This window comes from Oncorhynchus kisutch, linkage group LG8, assembly GCF_002021735.2.
Source record: "Oncorhynchus kisutch isolate 150728-3 linkage group LG8, Okis_V2, whole genome shotgun sequence".
Taxonomy (NCBI): domain Eukaryota; kingdom Metazoa; phylum Chordata; class Actinopteri; order Salmoniformes; family Salmonidae; genus Oncorhynchus; species Oncorhynchus kisutch.
This window is the reverse complement of record NC_034181.2, coordinates 59,039,023-59,051,130: the sequence shown is the minus strand read 5'-3', so window position 1 is coordinate 59,051,130 and position 12,108 is coordinate 59,039,023. Positions and strand designations below refer to the sequence as shown.

Genomic DNA, 12,108 nt, shown 5'->3' with positions numbered 1-12,108 from the left:
TGGTCAGGAGCACCTGGTGTCCTTAAGGTTATAAATCAGTGTTCAGCCGATGTGGCAGCAGGGGGAAAAGGGCACACTGATGAAACCATGGCACCAAGAAGGATAAGGAAAGTCAGCAATCAGTCAGATGGGCAAATTAGCAAGGAGATACGCCAAAAGCAAGGGGTGCTTTTTATTCAACAGTTTGAGAAAGAAGGTACTAATTTCATAGTAGGCCCATCCTTACCGTCTGTTTTCCTCAAATTAACTGAATTCACTATGTTGCCCCTTTACAGCACAGGACCGTATAAATGAGATGGAGGCTAAATTGGAGCAGACTCTTGCAACAGTCGATCGGGTTTTTAAAGTGGAATTGATGAAAATGCCACCCGTGCTTCAAAAAACTGTGATAATAGATTTAATTAATGGTGTGATTTTCCAATTGTATTTTAAATATTTCTTGGAATGAATGCATGCATGCGTGGTGACTTTTTATTTCAGTTGTTTCCCCCCGTCCTTTCCTAGCGGATGACATTTCTGCAGGTGAAGTCACCATCGCCATAAAGGTAGGACTAAACATGGATTATCAGACCGGCTGTAAATGGTTTAATGCTGCGTCCTTGTGGTGTACTGTGGAAATGTGAGCAGCTAACTTTTTCAAATTTGATTTCCAGACCGTTTCACCCGAGATTCACCAGCCTCTCACTAGGAAGCTTAGTAAAGGTAATGGTTTATTTCCTCTAGTTAAAAAGAATATGAGCTTGTTAATTATACATTTTTCTTATTTATGTAGTGAAAGTGAGTGAAGGTGCATCGGCTCATAAAAGGAAGGCTACAACAGAACCATCAAAGGTAGCTAGTAATTCAAAGGGCTTTATTGGCATGGGGAAACATGTATTACATTTCCAAAGCACGAAATTGATAAACAATTAAAGATGCAGTAAACATTACTCAAGTTTCAAAGGAATACATTTCAAATGTCATATGGCTATGTAGTGTTATAATGATGTGCAAATAAAGTACAAAAAAGATAATAATAAACATGGTTTGTATTTACAATGCTGTGTTGTACACTGGTTGACCTTTTCTTGTGGCAACCGGTCACACATCTTGCTGCTGTGATGGCATACTGGTATTTCACCCAATGGCTATAGGAGTTTATCAGAACTTGATTGGTTTGAGTTATTTGAGGGACCGTGTAATGAGGGAAATGTCTCTATGGTCATATATTTGGTAGGAGGTTAGGAGGTGCAGCTCAGTTTCCACCTCGTGTTGTGGGCAGTGTGCACATAAGCAAACCTGGCTCTCAAGAGAAGACAGGCTATGGCGGTCTCTCAATAGCAAGAGATCTCACTGAGTCGATACATGGTCAAAGCTTTCCTTAAGTTTGGGTCAGTCACAGTGGCCTGGTATTCTACCACTGTGTAGTTTGTTTAGGTCCAACTAGGATTCTAGTTTGTGCTGTTTTTTTGTTAAGATTTCCAATGTTAAGTAATTATATTTTCTCTTGATTTGTGTGGCTGAAGCGGTCTTGGGGTTCTGTTTTGTGAACCGAGGCCCTGGACCCGCATGCTTAGGGGACTCTTCAGGTCAATCACTGTCGGTGATGGCTTTATGGACGGTTTGTTACTTCCTTTAAGGTAGTTTTAGAATTTAACGGCGCTTTTCTGTATTTTGATAATTAGCGACCTAATTCGGCATGTGTTATTTGGTGTCTTACGTTTGTACACGTGTTTTTTTTGGGCAGAATTCTGCATGCGGACTCTCAATTTGGTGTGCCGCATTTTGTGAACTCTTTGTTGGTGAGCGGATCCCAGCCCTCACAGCTATGACGGGCAATTGGTTCTAACTGATACAAATATTATTTCTGCCCGATTCTAATTGGGATGGTAATTTTATGTTCCGTTTGATGGTGTAGAAAGCCCTTCCTGCCTTGTCTCGATCGTTCACGGCGTTAGGCAGAGCTAGGTATAGTTTAGCTCGACTTTATTTGCGTGTCATTAGGCTGTGTGAAAAGTTAACAAACTGGGCATTTCCACTTAGAAAATGGACTAAATTGGGTATTTCTGTTCTACAGGGTTCCAAGAAAGCCAGATCACTTGCCAATAGCTCCAGCACTGGAAGCCTACGGTAACTCCCTATATATTAATCATTCCTGGTGAGCAACTGGTGGTTGCTAGTTGTTCCAATCACCACTCAAACACCCGATTTGAACTCATTCAGTCGTGTTCGCTGAAACGTCTTCTGGTTGATTCTGCTCATTTGTTCTTGCAGGTGTGCCACACCCACAAACGCAAAAAGAACCAAAACTCGTCTTGCCAAAATCAGTGATCAGTCTCCACTGACTGGAACGAAACCCAGGTTTGTCTTCACTTATCAAAATCCCTTATGGAAAGAAAGATTGCAGTCAGTGTAGTATAACTGCAGTTTTTCTGCAATTACTGGGTCCAAAATACCAGTTGTCGACTGCAGTTTACAAACTAATCTTTTTAAGGGATGCTTGAGTTAATCAAACTAATTCTGTCCTAAATTCTCCATGTTTCTAGATCTGTTTTGCGCTCAGCCAGTGACGACTACCTGTATTGCTCCCTGCCTGGATTGTCTCCACATGTAATGATCTCTACATCCCATGGAGAGGTAACGTTTCATATTGAGGTTGTTGGGCTCTAAGTTAGGTCGAGCAGTCTAAACCAGTCACTATTTTCTCCCAAGACATTGTGCCTCTCGGATGATACTGTTGAAGATGTCGACATCGGGTTACTGGATGACATGGCTGTCCTCCAGATGCAGAAGTTGATGGTAAAATGTGTTCTGTTCATTTAATCTTGAAATTAATCATTTATCACCTGCAATTTAATTCTCACTGATCTTTCTCAATTAGAAACTGATGGACTACCTTTTCAACAAAGTCAAAGCGAATCAGCCGCTGAGTGTGCAATGATACCAACACAGCTAATATTGATCCACTAATGCCACCTGTGCATGTTTTACTTACTATAAATAAAGATTTGTATATTTGTCTTTACTGGCTGGTGAGCAATATTTAGCCCCAAGAAGTTGGTTGTGAGCATCCTATTGAATGTTTTGTATTGATAATGGCCAAACTGAATGATCTTGCAAGCAGTGCTCGACTTGGGCAAGAGGTCACCTAAAATGTTCTGCTTGAGCTCCTATTTCTCTCAGGTAATTTTTATAAGGTATTGTGGAACTGTCTAGCACTACATACAAATACATACAGCCCAACTTATTGTGCCGGAATGTCACTTTATGGTAACATCTGCTGGGTGATAATGATTAACTGACCACTCATTTTCTGACCCTAACAGGACAAATGCTAATACAATTATGACTGGCTAATCATATGCTGAAGCAGTCCCACTATGACACTGAATTAGATTTTGTGTATGCAGGGGAGAAATCTAATAGAACCGGACAGTTTTGGGTTACTAGAGAAACTAACTTGATCTGATGTTACAAGCTATATATATATATATATATATGCTTAACATGGGAGGGGGGGGGGGGGGGGCATACAGTAGGCATCCATGCCCAGGGGATGTTTGGGGCCCTAGTAGTTGCCTTAGACAGGCCTAACGGTGTCACCGCGGAGGCCTCACGAGCATTCCCATCAGTGGTCGGAACGTTTGTTCCTTCAATGCATTCAACTGAAATTGTTACAGAAAAATGCTGTCCACGCACTATTATACATGCCATTAAAGTGACCATGGCTGCGGTAGCGCTGTGCACTCATAAGGTAAGGAAGGCTCTAAATCCTTGTAGGCTCAGGGCTGCGGTCACGCATCTTCTGAGGATCCAGGGAGAGAGAAGGGTAATATAGCACTTATGCCTGGCCCTGGAAGGCGAACTGCAGAAAACGCCTGTTCCGGTAACACAGGGATGGGAACCATTCCCTTGCAGCTAAAGTCTAGAGAACATTGACATGTGAAAGGGGGAGAATATAAAATCCAAAACTGGACATGGGTTGAGTAAAAGCCATTGATAACTCTTCTGATCGTGCCCTTCCCCAGGAGAGATGTCCAGTAGGTCAGGTGCTGCTGGGTAAATCGGCCGACAGCATCGCTGTCTTGTACTGGCAAGCACCTGTGTTGGGCTGGGCCGAGTGAGTGTGGCAAGGTTCACGCGTCATGCCTGGGATTTGGGTTCCAGTGAGTAGCCTAACTTCATTCTACGTTCGATGGCCCGCTCAGCGGGGCTGAAGAGCGTAGAAGTGGTTAGAGCGTTGGACTAGTAACCGGAAGGTTGCGAGTTCAAACCCCCGAGCTGACAAGGTACAAATCTGTCGTTCTGCCCCTGAACAGGCAGTTAACCCACTGTTCCCAGGCCGTCATTGAAAATAAGAATGTGTTCTTAACTGACTTGCCTGGTTAAATAAAGGTAAAATAAAAAAATAAAAATAAAAAATTCTCAGCGTCCGTCTACTTATTGGGTTTGGGTGAGCCACAACAGGGATGACAGTCTAGCTTTCTGGTCATGAAAGCAAACACTGAAGAGTTCCCGATGCGGGACGCTGTGTCGTAGGACTGTGTCAGCGGGCCATGTTTTACGTTGCCCATGGCAGAGTGTCCTTGCCACAGGTCAGCCCAGCATCTCTGAAACTAAGAAAAGCCGAAGGTGGCACAACTGTGTAGCTGCTGGGGCCTTACTAAAGAATGGGTTAGCGGGTCATCAAGCTAAGGCCGCACACAGGATCGTGCGTATTGAGGCAGAGCCTCGGAATGACTCCGACCCATCTTTAGTTGACTGAATGGGTCCATAACACTGGTTAGCACCTCCACCATGTTGGGCATGTCATCCTTATCCCTAACGTACTTGATTGGATAAGCGTGGACAGCAGGTCATCATCCCAGCTGAGTCCTCTGTTGCATCCCCCATGCTGGAGGGTGTGCTAGATAGAGGGCCCTGGAAGGAACGCAAAGGTGTTTTCTTTAGCTGCTATAAGGAATCGACCTTCCAAGTGAGGCTCTTTGACTTTATACTGGGGGGGTGCAATCGATTGAGGGCCTAACGCCAGACGCAGGTAAATTGTGAAACTAAGCCCAGATTTAAGATCAATTCTAAGCAATTAAGATCAATTCTAAGCTTATGCAATACAGACTCAAATGAACAAATAGTGACCTAAGACTAAACCGCTACAATAACCTGGCAGGAGCTGAACAGCACCTGCATAATGTATTTTGCATGAGCCTAGCTATGACCAGAGCTGGAGCATGTTTAGACTTATTTATGCAAAACATGCACAAATAGCTGTCTGGTAAGCAACGCTAACAGTGGCAGCTGTGTGTGTGTGTGGGGGGCTAGAACATACCTACCATAGATGACTCGTCTGTGACAGCATGGGCAATGCCAATGCCAATGCTATTGAGGGTACAACTCAGGAAGCATGGTGGAAACCCTCAATGGGGCTGGCTGCCCATGCCAAAACATCCTTTTGGCCACTAGTGGCCTCTATCATTCTCTGATACCCATCAACATTAATGACAAAGGACTGAGACGGTAACTAAAATAAAATTTTCCTGACTGATGACATCATTTCCCAGACAAGGACAAGACAGAATCACAGACATCCAGTATTGCTGTTTGAGATTTGAAGAACGTTTATTTAACAACTTAATAAACCTTGTTTCACAGAAGTTATGCTGCTTTTAAATAGTATTTTTCCCAGCTTCGCTCAATAGGTTTGATGTTTAATCAGTGCAGGAACCAATGCGGTCTTAACATGCACCAGGGTTGAGGACAGAAAGTGTTTTCCATTTGTATCACCACTGTATAAGCGCAGCTGATATAAAGCTCACCGACAATCACTTTCATATTATACACAATGTTGTCTTATGTTTGAATTTAATATATAGAAAGGAAAACAAAAGTAAAAACCTACAAAAACAAATCAAGTGGTAAAAATCAAGCACAGATACATACAAACCTAAAAATGCGATGTTTGTGTCCTGTGTCCATTCAGGATCTTCCTCCCCTAACTCACACCTCACAGTCCAGAGGCTGAGGCCAAAACGGCATTGTATGGTTAGTTTAAATTAAATTATTGTAAATACTATGAAAAAATGCAAGTTACACACCAATCAAAGGAGAAATGACCTTTTCCCATCTTATCTGGTGCTGCCACAAGGAGATTGAGGGATGCGTGATCGGGATGGAAGATTGGGCGGGTGCAACACATACATTCTCCCCTGTGCCAGATGCTACTGGTGGGCACACTGCACTCCAGGGCCGTGGTGGCCTCCCTCATCATCTGAGCTGTCGTTGTAGGCCTCACGTCGTCCTCCAGACGAGCCCTGGCTGACGTCATAGTCCTGCAGGTCCACCTCCTCCGCGTCCCCAGACACGATGGGAGCCTCGGCACGTGTTGGCAGCAAATCCTCCAGCTCCTAGGGGTTGACAGAGGGTCACAGAAAATTAGAAAAACAATGTCTAGTTAGCAAAGCCCCCTATTCAGCATGCAGCTATCGTTACAAAACCCTTAAAAATAGACACTTGTGGGGTACCTTAGCTCTTAAATACCAATATTCATTAGTAATGGTGTTTAAAAGCTGAAGTAGCAGACTCACATAACAAGGGCTGTTTTTTAAAATTATATATAACAAAGTGCCGCTAAACATAACTAGTATGGTCTGGGTCAAAATCCTAATCTGTTAGGAATGATCAAATTGTGTCATTCAATCCCATAATAGAACAAACAGTACCATAATATTCAAGCTTGTGACAGAAATGGACACGTCTTTTCATAGTCCATGACTTACATTGAGTTTATCGGGGCTGATCCAGTTGTTTTCTGGGAACTGAACATCAAATTTAATATATAGGTCCCCTTTTTCAAATGGATTACGGTACTGTGGCATCCCTTCCCCTCGAACAACTCGGACAGAGCCTGTAAAATAAACATTGTATTAAAAGAAACATTGCTTTCACATACTGCACGGATTAATATTCACATACTGTTGTATCATCTTCCACATGTAACACTAGTAAAAAGATCCAATTCTTACCTGGCTCAATGACTTTGCCAGCAGCATACTTGACTACAATCTGTCTGCCGTCTAAGTGTTTCAACGTAAACTGGAATCCACAAAGTGCTTCGACAAGGCCAATCTTATGGGTCATGTGCAGGTCATGGGCCGCTCTTTTGTATGTCTGTTGGCATGAGAAAACAGGCAGAGTGTCAATATAGTAAGAGACATGGTTATAGGCCAATTTAAAATAACACTTGATAGAAATGCAACTAACTGATACTGCTGGCACATAAGTAATGAACATAAGAAAGCAGCAGCAGCACCCCCCCCCGGAAGCGGTGCATTTACATCCGGTCAGGGTACTGTACTGGTCTGTTTTCCACATGAGAGGCTGGTGCCATTAACATGTGTCTGTTCTCCCATCTTCAGAGGAGTGAGTGAGTCTGGAAGTGACAATGGAGTGGAAATGCTAGGACTACAAGATTAGGAACTACGTGCCACTCATGACTATAATTAATACCAAGTTATGCCAGACATGCAGGGGGCTCAGAGGGTAGGGGCACAGTACTGGAAACTGGATTACAATGTGTTCTCATTGGCCTAGCAGCATCGTGCTGTCACTACAATCTGCTCCCAAAGGATCCCAGTCAAGAGTGCTGGAGGACCCAACTCAGCCAGCTGGACGCTTTTGTTCAACCAGCTACGATTCAACATTCGCCACCTATACTATACTCCTCATAGACATGCGAGACATAATAGCCGAGTAATAACAAGTTTACACATCAATGTTGCAGCTTCACTAATATGTTTCCACATTGTAATATTGCCCTTAGTTAACAAGAGCCAGTCTTAAGGTGTGGGGACCATGGTGTCCAGAGCACAGCAGTTCATCTCTACCTCATGCTCTTTCTCTTGCAGGACGAGGACAATGTCTCCTGGCTCTACCCCAGGCGCCTGGTCGGCTTCCCCTCCGAAGGTGATCTTCTGCCCATGCTTCATGCCTTTGTCGACATGGACCTCCAGGATTTTCACCTCCTTGCTAACCTTCTTGCCCTCACACTTTTTACAGCGGTCTTTCTCGTTGATGACCTCACCTGTGGGTATAACAATAGAAGTTTAGGAGTCAAAGCCTTTTTGCTAACCACCTAGGCTACCTTGGGCGGCAAGTTGCTGGATCAAATCCCCGAGCTGACAAGAGGGGGAAAATATCTGTAATTCTGCCCCTGAACAAGGCAGTTAACCCACTGTTCCCCAGTAAGCCGTCATTGTAAATAAGACTTTGTCCTTAACCGAAATACCCAGTTGAAAGTTTTTAAAATTATTATTAAAATATATATATATATATATATAATTTAAATCATGCGTATCTGGGTACTACAAGTATAGGGTTTCTAAACTGTACTGTTACTTACCTTCCCCATTACAATCAGTACAAACAGACTGCATCTGTTGGACCATCCCAGGAGCCAACTGTCTGATCATGATGCGCATACCACGCCCCCTGCAGGCCACACACTTCTGAACTGCGCCAGTCTTTCCACCCTGGCTGTTGAGAAGTTAACTTTTAGTCTAACACACCAACAAACCTACATGATCAACACGTATGATGCAATAATTGACAAGCAAAAACAGCAAGATCTCAACACTGCTTCATGTGGGCTAGAGAAGTAATTGAGGGAAAATTGTTGCTGATACAAAAGGATGAAAGTGGAAACACTTACCCATTACAAGTGCCACAAAGAACATTCTTGCTCAGCTGCAGTTTAGTTGTTTTTCCATTGTACAGGTCTTCCAGTGAAACTCTAAAAAACCAAGGCGCATAATTGGAGAGCGTAGCAAGGTCATAGAAACCACAGGTCACTTAAACAGTCAGACAATGAATCATAATATAAAAAATATTTAATTATCACTAAAGAGATCTGTGACACCCCCAATAAATAGACTAAGCTTACTTGAGTGGGTGAACCATGTCCTCTCCTCTTCGTCTACCACCATTTCGGCTGCGCCCCTGTCCGCCCATGAAGCCAAAGAGTCCACCGCCGAAGATGTGTGAAAATATGTCATCCATTCCCCCACCACCACCACCTCCTTCTCGCAGTCCCTGCTCCCCATAGCGATCATAAAGCTCCTTCTTCTCTGGATTAGTCAACACTTCATATGCAAAGCTGATCTCCTTGAACTGTTTTTGAAGGAGACCGGTGTACAGTAAGTGTTATGACATTTACAGATATTTGTTAACATTCGTTTTGCATCTACTCATTAGTTTAAGGAACGATTGAACCCTTTCCTCACATCGTATCCCTTCCCCCAAAAATGTACTTCAAGCAATTTCAATACCTTGTCGCCAGCATTTGGGTTTTTATCGGGGTGATATTCCTTTGCTAGCTTCCGGTATGACTGAAAGAAAAGGCAAGCACATGAATACAACAAGGCACTGGTTTCGATTATTTATGCTAGCTAACGTTAGTCAATGAGTTGTATAACCATTTCCACTTTTTACGTAATCCCCGTAGTGGCCATCAAATATTGACAGGAATCTGACGTTGCTTTTTACGGTAAGGTTAGTTAGCTGGCCTAAATTAGCTAGCTAGTAAATTGAAGTTAAAATAACTGCGGAAGATAGCTAACTACTATATGCACGTTGACGGGCTAGCTAGCCACCTTCTCACAATGACTAAAGTAAACTACTGGCTAAACAGTTAAAATGTTTTTCACAACTATTAACCAGCTATGAATCAAATTTTCCCCCAACAAAATCAACCCAAAATGTCCGACCTTGGAGATTTGGCCACAAAATGCCATTACTGTGAATGATTCTGTAAACACGTGAGTTAACGTCGTAGGTTAGCCGGCTAAATAACGCAACTAGCCAGCTAACTCGTTTGGTGGCACACACTACGTTAACGAAGAGTTAGTTAAACGTTAAAAGATCAAACTGGGGTAACCTTGATATTGTAACTTATCTATAGCAACCTGGTATGAGGCGACTCGGTTGCGTCTTTTATCTGTTATAAGCAGACAGACGCACGAGAGTTAGCTAGCTAGTCATTGTCTCAGTTAGCAACCACCAGTCTGGAAAAACGTAAACAAAACTGTTAATCCAGTGCTATGAAACGAGTTGATACAGTAAAATGTTTAATATTTAACAATACAGTGCGTATTATGCGGGCTCTAAACTAAAAGACAGGTGATAGAGCTACCAACCGCATGCTAACTTTTACAAAAAATATATACTCGAAGCCGGCGTTCGTTTTACGAGATGCCATCATTGTTGAAACTGAAAGCTAACGTAAGCGCAAAGTATAAACATCTAAAAGACTTTGCGCCAAAGACAGAGGTAGTTAGCTAAAACATTAACGCAGATAAATTGTAGTACAGGACACACAGTTAACAAGTATTTGCTGATTGACGCTAACGTTTGTTAGCAAGAAACAGAGCTAGTCAAACTAGCTAACGTTACCGTTTCTAGGCCAGACTAGCTTTTAGCCAGAATAACCTATTTCCTGTTTCTACGAACAATTCAAACTCCACAGCACCTAGATTAAATTTAACTCGATAAATCGGGAGCTACAGTCAACGTTACCTTTTTCAACTCATTTTCAGTGGCAGTGGGGGACACCCCTAGTATGTCATATAATTTAGTATCGACAACGTTCGCCATGATGAAGCTGGAGATCGGACCTTCTGCACGGGAAGCGAGAAGAGAAAGAAGAAGAGCCGGTCGAAAACGTCACACGTTGCGTCAACTTTAACATTTCTCCTGGCGTTAGAAAAAAAGAGGTGCATCTCAATTATAGGGTGACTTCCTTCTTTTCACGTCATATATTTTCTCCTCTCTATTATACATGAGCAATTGATTCAGGTATTTTACAAGGCAGCAGCACTCTTCCTGGGATCCAGAAACATTAAGAATGTTTAAATGTTACAATACATTCACAGACTGTGTGCCCTCAGGCCCCTACTCCACCACAACCACATAGATACAGTACAAAATCCATGTGTACGTGTGTGTATATATGCATGCATTTATCTGTTTATTTTTTTTAATCAAATTTTACTGTTTGCATGAGTTACTTGATGTTGAATAGAGTTCCATGTAGTCATGGCTCTATTTAGTACTGTGCGCCTTCTGGACTTGGGGACTGTGACGAGACCTCTAAGATGAAACTTTGACAAAATCACAACCACACACATACAAGCTCGCACATGCACTTATAGACACACAGTTTTTGCTCAGTCTGTATATTTCTGTATGTGCTTCAGGAGTCATTTGTCCGCTCTTGGTTGACACCGTCCACAATATCTTTACATCAAGGCCTACAGAATCATATCATTGGGTCTATGTTGGTAGGAATATGAACTGTATATCGTATCCATGAGGTGTTGTAATGACTGGAACCTGGAACAAAAGGACACTTGAGTTCACATAACTTTGTGACTGATCATTTGAGTATTAGATCACTATGGGTCTATTTCAATTTAGGCAGATTGAGAATTACAAGCACCACAACACTCTGTTGACCTCTGTGACTATGTTCATAGATTATTTTTTGTGGGTTTCTGAGGGCTTCGTTGTAGCTTCAGATCCCATTGTTACTTGTGGCACCCTGTGTCTGTCCTCTGCCTTTTTAAGACAGATGAAGCCCTGAGCGCATATCGTATTGTCTAATGCAACATGACAGCAGAGAGAGAGAGAGAGGTTGGGATGTTGTGTGGTGGAGAGAGATATTCGGCTTCTATGACTGATGTCTGTCTCCGTGTTTTGTGTGTCTCATCTAACAATGGTGTTGCAGTAAATTAAGTGAAATAAAATGTAATTGACATTGATTGCTACAGACACTAATGGACATAAGATCCTATACACTGCATGCTACAGAGTGAATTTTGATTGAAGAGGAATTTTAAAAGGCCCGGTTGCACAAAACTCAGTCAATTTTTTTATTTTTATTACATCGGTTCTATGTATAATATAATCAAATAAATACATTTTTATAGGACTGAGCAGAGTCAATTATGGTAATTAATTACAATATACATAATATGAATTGGAGACTCATTTTAAATTCTTCTAAAATGGCTAAGAATACTATGTATTTGTACACATCAACTAAACAAAAACTTATCTTCAGGCTATTTTCAATAGTTT

At 42.3% G+C, this 12,108-nt stretch overlaps 2 protein-coding genes across 4 annotated transcripts; one reads left to right on the top strand and one right to left on the bottom strand.

The window, feature by feature from the left end:
• The first annotated feature begins 41 nt into the window (after window positions 1-41).
• Window positions 42-3,004, top strand: cdca9 (cell division cycle associated 9). 3 transcript variants are annotated; one of them, XM_020489201.2, is made up of 10 exons: window positions 45-196; window positions 276-407; window positions 505-545; window positions 654-702; window positions 773-831; window positions 2,057-2,109; window positions 2,254-2,340; window positions 2,526-2,616; window positions 2,692-2,778; window positions 2,861-2,980. In XM_020489201.2, exons 1-10 carry the CDS (start codon window positions 88-90, stop codon window positions 2,918-2,920), a joined length of 768 nt encoding a protein of 255 aa, XP_020344790.1. In that variant the 5' UTR covers window positions 45-87; the 3' UTR covers window positions 2,921-2,980. The 3 variants fall into 3 exon arrangements, with proteins under 3 accessions (XP_020344791.1, XP_020344792.1, XP_020344790.1); XM_020489202.2 differs by lacking the exon at window positions 276-407 and having other exon boundaries at window positions 42-196; window positions 481-545; window positions 2,861-3,004; XM_020489203.2 differs by lacking the exon at window positions 276-407 and having other exon boundaries at window positions 44-196; window positions 2,861-3,004.
• Window positions 3,005-5,570: 2,566 nt separating this feature from the next.
• LOC109895493 (dnaJ homolog subfamily A member 2) lies at window positions 5,571-10,727 on the bottom strand. The gene is made up of 9 exons (XM_020489204.2): window positions 10,546-10,727; window positions 9,300-9,359; window positions 8,915-9,141; window positions 8,684-8,764; window positions 8,375-8,508; window positions 7,860-8,056; window positions 6,999-7,143; window positions 6,753-6,880; window positions 5,571-6,380 (listed from the first exon to the last, which is right to left on the bottom strand). The coding sequence occupies exons 1-9, from the start codon at window positions 10,621-10,623 to the stop codon at window positions 6,195-6,197; spliced, it is 1,236 nt and encodes a 411-aa protein (XP_020344793.1). The 5' UTR covers window positions 10,624-10,727; the 3' UTR covers window positions 5,571-6,194.
• Window positions 10,728-12,108: the final 1,381 nt, after the last annotated feature.

Bases quoted from the DNA above. Each gene is read 5' to 3' on its own strand.
- cdca9 (XM_020489201.2), top strand. From the start codon at position 88: ATGGCACCAAGAAGGATAAGGAAAGTCAGCAATCAGTCAGATGGGCAA. The intron at 197-275 runs GTACTAATTTCA...GCCCCTTTACAG, and splicing joins TCAACAGTTTGAGAAAGAAG to CACAGGACCGTATAAATGAG. The intron at 2,110-2,253 runs GTAACTCCCTAT...TTGTTCTTGCAG, and splicing joins TCCAGCACTGGAAGCCTACG to GTGTGCCACACCCACAAACG.
- LOC109895493 (XM_020489204.2), bottom strand. From the start codon at position 10,623: ATGGCGAACGTTGTCGATACTAAATTATATGACATACTAGGGGTGTCC. The intron at 8,057-8,374 runs GTAAGTAACAGT...TTATACCCACAG, and splicing joins TACTGATTGTAATGGGGAAG to GTGAGGTCATCAACGAGAAA. The intron at 7,144-7,859 runs GTAGAGATGAAC...TCATGCCAACAG, and splicing joins TGCAAGAGAAAGAGCATGAG to ACATACAAAAGAGCGGCCCA.